Below are 8,571 nucleotides of genomic sequence, written 5' to 3' on the forward strand. Positions count from 1 at the left end.
ATTGAGGTAGACAATTTGTTTTAAATTTCTCATCCCATAAAGAAAAATTTCTAAGCCTGCTGTTTTTGGACACAATATCATATGGAATAAACCGTATTATTGACTTACCGTACGGTCCGTACCCACCATATATAATTGGCACAACATTAGATGACAATGAGTTACACACATTGTTTCCTTTAATTTACTTCCACTTTTTATGGTAACACAACGTCTCACCATATATAATGGGACAACATTGGATAAGGGTAGGCATCAACTTGTCCGAGCCGACGCTTTGACCAACCCGTCGACGAAAAAACCTGAAGCCGACCCAACCCAATAGACGCCGGCTCGGGCTAGTGGTTCCGTCCTCCACCGATCATTGGCACCCAAGCCGACCCGAGAGAGAGAGAGAGAGAGAGAGAGAGAGAGAGAGAGAGAGAGAGAGAGAGAGAGAGAGAGAGAGAGAGAGAGAGAGAGAGAGAGAGTGGCCGGAGTGCTATTTTTTTCGGAGAGAAAGAGAGAGAGATAAAGAAGTCTTGTCGTCTTAACCCATCCCCGACCGCTCCAATTGCTAACCTGATGGACGCTGGCCCGCTTCGACCAATGGTTGGTGCGGGGCAGTGGCGAGTTGAACCCCAAGCCAACCGCTGCCCACCCCTAACATTGGATTTAGGTACTAATGAATTATGCATCCATGTTGCTCATAACTCATCCTCTAAATTAATTAAGTACCTCGTTGCTCTTTGCAATGACGGAAAAATTTACAAACATGACACATACTTTGATGGTTGTTTCATTTAAGGACATTAATTTTGATTCGTGTTAATGAAGGACACATACTTTTATTTTGTGTTAATTAAGGATTATATTTTTTTTTTCAGTTTTTATCTCAACTTTGATCTAACGTTGGATCCATTAAAACTCCACCAAATTCAGAAAAATTATACTGGGTTTAAAGATATGCATCTTCTCTTTACAATCATACAAAGATCACCCAAATCGGATCTCTACAACTCCAGATAATCGGCCCCAAAGTAGGATACCTGAAACTGTCCGATTTTCCAAATTTTTTTCTCAGAGGTCCGATTGAACAATTTCGGGTAACCTACTTTTGGGCCAATTATCTGGAGTTGTAGATGTCCGATTTGAGTGATCTTTATATGGTTGTAAAGAGGAGATGCATAGATTTAAACCAAGTATAAGTTTGATAAGTTTGCTAAATTTGGTGGAGTTTTGATAGGTCCAACGTTGGATCAAAGTTAAGATAAAAACTAAAAAAAAAATATAGTCCTTAATTGACACAAAATAAAAGTATGTGTCCTTTATTAACACGAATCAAAACTAATGTCTTGAAATGAAACAACCATCAAAGTATGTGTCATATTTGTAAATTTTTCCTTTGCAATGAATATAAATAAACAAACTGTTGAAGGTAGTTCTAAATATGGCCGCCCAAAACGAACTAATGTAGGGAGTTTATTGAAACTATTAAATTCATAGTATGGTAAAGTAGCTCCTGGTTGAGGAGCCACTCCTTTGATGGGTCTCGCAATGGCTCTATTTCTCTATATAAATTTTAATTATGACGCCCACCAAGAAGTTGCTAAAGTCTGGATGTTCAGAGGCCATGTTTTTGGTGTCCATAAAATCTCGAAAATTTCAATTAGCCTTGAAACTCATCTAAGTACTTGTACTAAACACCCTTTTGCTTTTAGGATAAATGATCCATGTACAAGTCAGTGTGCACAAAACTAATGAATTATATATATATATATATATATATTGATTTTGTGAAAAAAAAAAAAACAAGGAAAAAGAAAATACAGATATATATGACAATATGAAATGTGATATCAATTGAAAAACTTATCTATTATGTGTGTTTATCTTTCTCATCACATATTAGGTCATGTGTTGAGAGAGATAGAGACAATAGATATGTACCTCGTGACATAGAGGTTTTATTCAACATCAATAATACAGATACAATTTTATGACAGTAATTTGTACCTCAACATTTGAGGTTCCCTGCCACATCAGTAACAGCTAACTAAATTGTATTGAACCAGATTTTAAAAGTAGTTATTAACAACAATATTAATTGTGACAGTATATAATTAAACCTAACCTTTACCTATATTGGACCAATTGGATAGGGACATCAATTAATATTGTTGGTGAATGGCCCGAATTAGAACTGGTTAAGCTGTATTTCCGGGTGGCATTACCCTAATCCAAATCCCAAACTCACAAAAATAACATTAGGTTGTTCTGTTTCCAACCAAATTGAGTTTGCCTCCAAAAAACTACCCCCCAAAACATTGTATATTTCAATCTCCTTGTTGTAAACTGTAATGTAAGTTGTAATGTTACCCATTTCATCTCCAACCCCAAAATTCATTCCTCTCCCATATGCAAACCTAGCTGCTTAGCCTGAAAGCTTTCAACCTCTCATTGTTGTAGAGAGCTTTCTTGCTAATATGAGCCTTAATTGCTTAACTTGCCATGTCCTGCAGAGGACAAACTCATATGGGTCTGATAGGGAATATGGCAACAAGCAGCAGGACAAGGCATATAGGACGCTTTGTTGTGTACACATTGAGAGAAGCTGGTCTGGGAACTTGACCCCTCCACCTTGTTATGAGCAAATAGACGAGTCAGCACCTTCTGAGTTTTGGACCAAGGAGATTAAGAAGAAGGTGAAGGTGAAGAAGGGGCCCGGTCACCGCCGGCTTTATAGTACCGGAGGAGTTGCATATGAAGGGAGCACCGAACCGCGGTTGGTTCGGAGCTCCGGAATGAGAAGGGATTGGAGTTTTGAGAATTTGGGACTCCTCAGAAACCAGAAGAAGAAAGGGAGATAATTAAGATACAGAATATTTGTTTGGGAGCTTTCTCTTTTCATGTTCATTCTCCTTTTTATATATTTTATTTTTATGAGTTTTTGTGTTTTTAATTTTATTTTTGGGAGCCGGAGGGAAGTGCAGATGGGTTGGTTGAAGTTTGATCAATGGGGCGGAGATTTGAACATATATTTATAGTGTTGAACTCTGAAAATTCCTTATTGAAATGTACATGTCTGTTATTCCTAATTTCCTATACTTAAAATCAGAAAAAAAAAAAAAAATTAAAATCAACTTTAGTGCATGTGTTTTCAGTGGAGTTTTTTAATCTCCACCTTATCCCTCAAGTATATATTGTTTCTCGATATTTCCCTAGCTAGCTAAAGAAATTAATCTTCTTATCCCTTGTGCAATTTCACTATATGTCTCGCATAGAGTTTGCATCATATATGTGTTTTGAACTGAAAATCTAGAGTTTGTCGTGTGTTGTTATTAAAAGGTTGAGATTGGATGTAAATTCTCTCCAAGCTATCTGGACTTGTAGGGGTGGGCATTGGTCCTGGTGGGTCGAGTTGGGACTCAATCAATCGGTACAACAAGGCCATTTATGTCCACTGCCCTTCTCACTCATACAGCTCCCAGCCAACAAGCAGTTGGCCTTCCTCTACCGTCAGCGGTCCCTCCCACTGCCAGTGACCTCTCTCTCTTTCTCCCTTCTCCCTCCCAATTAACAACCAAACAAACTTGCAACCTTTTTCGAGAGGAAATGAAGAAGCTCGGTCTATAGGTTTTGAGGGTTTCGGTTGTTTGGGTTTTTGAGTGTTTGGCTCTATGGGTTTGGGGGTTTCTGTTTGTTAGGATTTGGGAGTTTCAGGTGTTTGGGTTTAGGGTTTGGGAGGAGTCAAGAAAGGGACATCAAGGAGAAGGTGGTCACGGTGGGTGTTTGAGTGGATAGTGTAAGGGAGATATATAGGAGAGAGTGTGAGCGATTGAGAGAAATATATAAAAAATCTACACCTTAATGATGAATAATAAACTCATCAAGATCTAATGGTTTAATTGTATGACATACAATGCTGCATGACAGAACTTTCCACAAACTATGCATGCAGACACAATCTCTGCGGTCCCAAAGTACAATCATAACCAAACAAAGAAGAACCGATAGTGAATTCAAGTGGAATCATATTCATCTCAACACTCATGCACCTTCCTGTAGTAAAATGAGGAACAAAAGTATATTTGAGTTATGGCTTGGTTGAAAAATCATGCGTTGATTCAAAAGAAACCATGGGCTCACTGGTTGATTAAAATTTGATATCTATGATTCTTCTAGGCTTGACAAAAAGCAGACAAAATATAGCGACTGCAAACCACCAGCCACCACTAACAGCAGATGCATAATGCATAACAATTGCTACATAAAATACCATGTATTATTATTGTTAGAACATCTCAAGTCCTTTTTCTATATTTTTCTCTAATTTAAAGATAAGTTAAAAAAAAGTGTTAAATTTGGAAAAGCGCTCGCTAATGCTAAAGTTGAAATTTTCCCTACTATCTTTTCTCTTTTTGTTTCAGTTTTTAGTCTAAAATCTAATTATTAGAGGTTTTGGGAGAGTTAGGAGAACCTCATCCATTCAACTTGATTTGAGAATTTTTTTTTTTTAAAATCTCAAATTTGAGAGCTTTTAGAGAATGGTTGGAGCTGTATTTTATATCATTTTTTCCCAAATTTAAATTTGAGAAATGGTTTAAGAAAGGGCCGGAGATGCTATTAGGGGAATTTCTACGATACGTGCTGGGCGTCTGGCCCAGGGCACCACAACCATGTCTCTAAGATTTGACATCATTATGATGAGCCATCACTGCTATGTAAAAGATATGTTTCTCCCTGCTGCCTCATCATATAATGATGCTAATGGTGGCATTGACATTACATGTAAGCAACATCAACTTCTGTGTTACAATTTCACACTTTGACTACAGAAACTCCTATGTACAGATGCATATATATGAAGACATGTGAAGCAAATTTCAGGTGCAATACAAGATACATTACTTTCTAATAAGCAAATATTCAAATCCCATCAATCCTTACGGATGAAACATTTGATGACAATCCTTATATACTTCATGAACAGTAATCATACATTATCATAACTTTGACCACTGACCTGATTTTCTAACAAAAACAGTATCGAAGTCGAAGTCTGTTTTTCTGTCATTGGTAAGCTTCCATTTATGTGATCCAGTAATAACCAACTCAGAACTTAGCTGCATATACGCTCATCCCTTATACTTCTACAAGAGCACAAGTTGATAAACTTTGACCGGCAATGACAACTCTTTTCGAAATCCATTAAGTTACCACTTACCATACCATGAAAATGGAATAGTTAGGAGTTACCAACCATCTAATTTAGTTTTTCTTCTTTCTTGCATCGGCTTTCCAATTTCTTCTACCATGTTTAGGTCTAAGCACTCTGCAGTTACTTTGGTTAACAGATATCTCAGAATGGGTTTCACTTTCTAATAGTGGTTGCTGCGGTTCTGCCGTAGTACCAGACAAGAACACAGTTTGACTCTCACCAGTTGGCATCAGAGTAGGGATAGCACAACCATTAGCTGTAACTTTAGGATCTTTAAAAAGATGAGCCCTCCTTGCATCCTTTTTCCAATCACGTTTGCCTAGCACAGGTGGTGTGTGATTGCTAGCAAACCCATTCAATTGAACTTCTACTTCTGGTGGAGTTGACTGCTTTATGATGCTAGACTTCTTCATATCTGCTTCAAGACGCTTCCGGGCCCTATATCTACGTTGTCGTTCTCGGTTCTTGAGTCGACGAGTCAGAATGTCATTGCGACCTCTGGTGCGGTCTCTTTGATCTATAGGCTTCATTATAAAACTATCTTGTGTTCGAGTGGCGTTCATACCTTTGCCTGCCTCACATTCAGACAAAGTCTAGAATAAGTATGAAAAAAATCAAATAAAGAAAGAATCTAAACAATAACTCTTCACAAACAATGTCCTATTTCACAGTAAACTTAGCGCACAACTAGTTGGCGACAACTGACTTCAATTAAGCAAACTTATGAAGAGGGATCCCTTTTTAATTGAATCTATCAATATACTATATATAACCTTAATTCTTCAAGGTTTTTTCATAACCTTTGGAGCTTTATTAATCAGCCACAACTAGTGCCCCAGAGAAATATGGTTAGAATCTAAAAGTTGGCCCTCAAAAGGGGAAACAAAAAACAGGGATATAAAGCTTGGGTTTTTACCATGAAACAAGGACTCAAATATCTTTGAATCCAATGTCAGCAGCTCAGTTCCCTTCTAAGCTTCTTAAGCCTTCAACCCTGTTGAATTTAACTCGCAATCCAGACACGATCATCGAATAACTACAGCAGTGGCCAAGTCAGTCTCTCTAGCACCCCTTTCAGGCTAAAAGCAGTTTTTCAAGAGAGTTGTGTATTATATTTTCATCTGGAACTCCTGAAGCAATGAAACTTCTATTAAGCCATTTGATTCAATAATTATTGGACCTGAAACACAAAAAGCTAATACAATACTGAAAATTAACAGTGAATCTATTGCCTCTATTTGCTGCAACCTGCCACGATAAATCAATTTTATAGTAAGCATGACATTGTAACTATTATAGGAAGAAATCTCAAAGAAAACAAAAATCAACCCATCAAAGCTATCAATGTACCAAAGCATAAGTTGGAGCATAAATACCAAGACACTCTAAGAAGGCTGACCACTACATAGATAGTCAGATCCGCATATCATTGTGCAATTACATATATTCAATATATAATTGTACCATAGCATGGTGCATACATTATTCTATATATAGGCACATACTACTATGCAATTGCAAAATATGCAGTTAGTGCCACAATGTAGGTCTCAAGGGAATGGCTTTGTTAGCATTTTGGAAGTGCTTCTTCTAACATTCAAGAGCCAAAAATAACACATAATTTGCTTTGATAAGCAAGAAAAAGTAGTTGGAAACTTAATAACAAAAAAGAAAGTAACAACAAATCCATCTGACCCATATGCTCAATTTACAGTCTACTAAAACTAAAAACACAAAAACTAAACCCAAAGAGCAACATACTGAATCACTGCAATTTGTATCAAAATCAAATTCTAAATTGACCATTACACCTTAATCTGATGTAATTAACACAAACCCATTTGGTACTTGATCGTTTCTGAAACGTGACCACACAGTTCACTCAGATTAAAAACAAAATGAGCAGAGAAATGAAACCATGATGACATACACAAAATAAGCAAATAAGGGTTTCCTTTTTTTTTTTTTTTTTTGGCTTTTGAATTTATGTACAAAAGAAAAGCAGAGGAGATGTGAGAGCATGAAAGCAGCTATACCTTTGAGAAATATAGATGCAGATCTGGGTCTGTTTGCAGAAGCGAAGTCGTGGGTGCGAGTCAGATTTTTGAAAGAGGGGAAGGGAAAACTCGAGGGAAGGAGGAGGTGGTTTTCGCAGTGAGAGACGAAACGAAGGGATTTCAACTTTTGTACTAGGCACGCACCAGGCCACGGCCATTTACACAGGTTTTCGCGAGGTGCTCCCACGTGTTTTTCATGCCGTAGAAACGCATTCTTTGCCGTTTCCTGTGTTTTCTGTTGCTGTTTGTTGTCGTTTTGCTCTCTTCTTGATTCTGTCGCCTTTGGGCCGTTTTATTTGGGCCTTTTTTTTTGTAATATCTGAGGTGACAATTAACTCCCTACACAAGTCTTCTTCTTGAGCTATACTCTTGGTGTGTGTTATGTCAGGTTGGATCTTGTTCTTCTATATCTGGTATTTTGGGCTTTTTCAATGAAATAACTTTCAAAAAATAAAAAATTTGTTTTTTGCTAAAAGAAATTTAAAGCATAAGAAAAAAATGAATTTCAAATGATTGTATAGTTATTTCAATTACATTATTTCTAGTGTATCTTAATAATGTTCATAGCTAAATTGCTTGATATCATCTTAATAATGTATCTTTTTTTTTTTTATGTGGTGATGGGAGAGTCATGAAATTCCCAAATAGATTACTAACAAGCCTAAACATACAAATCCAATTTTCAAGATTACTAAGTTGATTAATTAAGCAGCGAATTAAAATCAATCAAATTTGATCATGCAAACAATCAATCAACCACACAAAGAACAAAAGAGATTTTTTGACGCGGAAAACCGTCAACTAGGAAAAACGGAGAAAAATTGCGAAATCTAGTCCAAAGAAAACAATCCACTACGATATCTGAAAAGTTACAACCAGTGACTTGATTTAAACCTAACTTTACCTTGAGTATCACTTTGGTTCTCGAATTTTAAAAAAAAAATTATATAGTAAGAGTAAAGTTCGAGGACCATTGTTGTAATTTGCTCTATATAATATGTATTGCAACATGTTAGGTTTGTATTGCAGATTGTTCACTTTTGTAATATTACTACATAGAATTATATGATATTTAACATCATGCTTATGGTATTGTATATAATTTTTATATGGTATGTTTTTTATGCTATATTTTTAGGCAAGCAGAAATAAATAAGTGTTTGTTTTCAGTTGCAATCCCGAACAAAAAAATGTTATATAATATTTATTGAGGGAGCAACCAACGACTAATAGAGATTTTTACGACATGATAATCTTATTCGACTTATTTATAGAAATGGTTTGATTTTTTTTGAGAATCTAAGAATGGATAGG

At 36.4% G+C, this 8,571-nt stretch overlaps 2 protein-coding genes across 5 annotated transcripts; one reads left to right on the top strand and one right to left on the bottom strand.

Annotated features, from left to right (window-relative positions):
- The first annotated feature begins 2,291 nt into the window (after nt 1-2,291).
- LOC147273489 (uncharacterized) lies at nt 2,292-2,912 on the top strand. The gene has a single exon (XM_086228492.1). The coding sequence runs from the start codon at nt 2,466-2,468 to the stop codon at nt 2,847-2,849; it is 384 nt and encodes a 127-aa protein (XP_086084618.1). The 5' UTR covers nt 2,292-2,465; the 3' UTR covers nt 2,850-2,912.
- A 1,763-nt stretch (nt 2,913-4,675) lies between these two features.
- LOC147273490 (FAM50A-like protein) lies at nt 4,676-7,397 on the bottom strand. 4 transcript variants are annotated; one of them, XM_086227538.1, is made up of 3 exons: nt 7,237-7,397; nt 6,117-6,330; nt 4,676-5,775 (listed from the first exon to the last, which is right to left on the bottom strand). In XM_086227538.1, exons 2-3 carry the CDS (start codon nt 6,117-6,119, stop codon nt 5,251-5,253), a joined length of 528 nt encoding a protein of 175 aa, XP_086083664.1. In that variant the 5' UTR covers nt 6,120-6,330; nt 7,237-7,397; the 3' UTR covers nt 4,676-5,250. The 4 variants fall into 4 exon arrangements, with proteins under 4 accessions (XP_086083664.1, XP_086083666.1, XP_086083665.1 ...); XM_086227540.1 differs by having other exon boundaries at nt 6,117-6,448; nt 7,237-7,382; XM_086227539.1 differs by having other exon boundaries at nt 6,117-6,395; nt 7,237-7,380.
- Nucleotides 7,398-8,571: the final 1,174 nt, after the last annotated feature.

This window comes from Dryas octopetala, chromosome 9 (assembly GCF_963921425.1).
Source record: "Dryas octopetala chromosome 9, drDryOcto1.1, whole genome shotgun sequence".
Lineage (NCBI taxonomy): Eukaryota > Viridiplantae > Streptophyta > Magnoliopsida > Rosales > Rosaceae > Dryas > Dryas octopetala.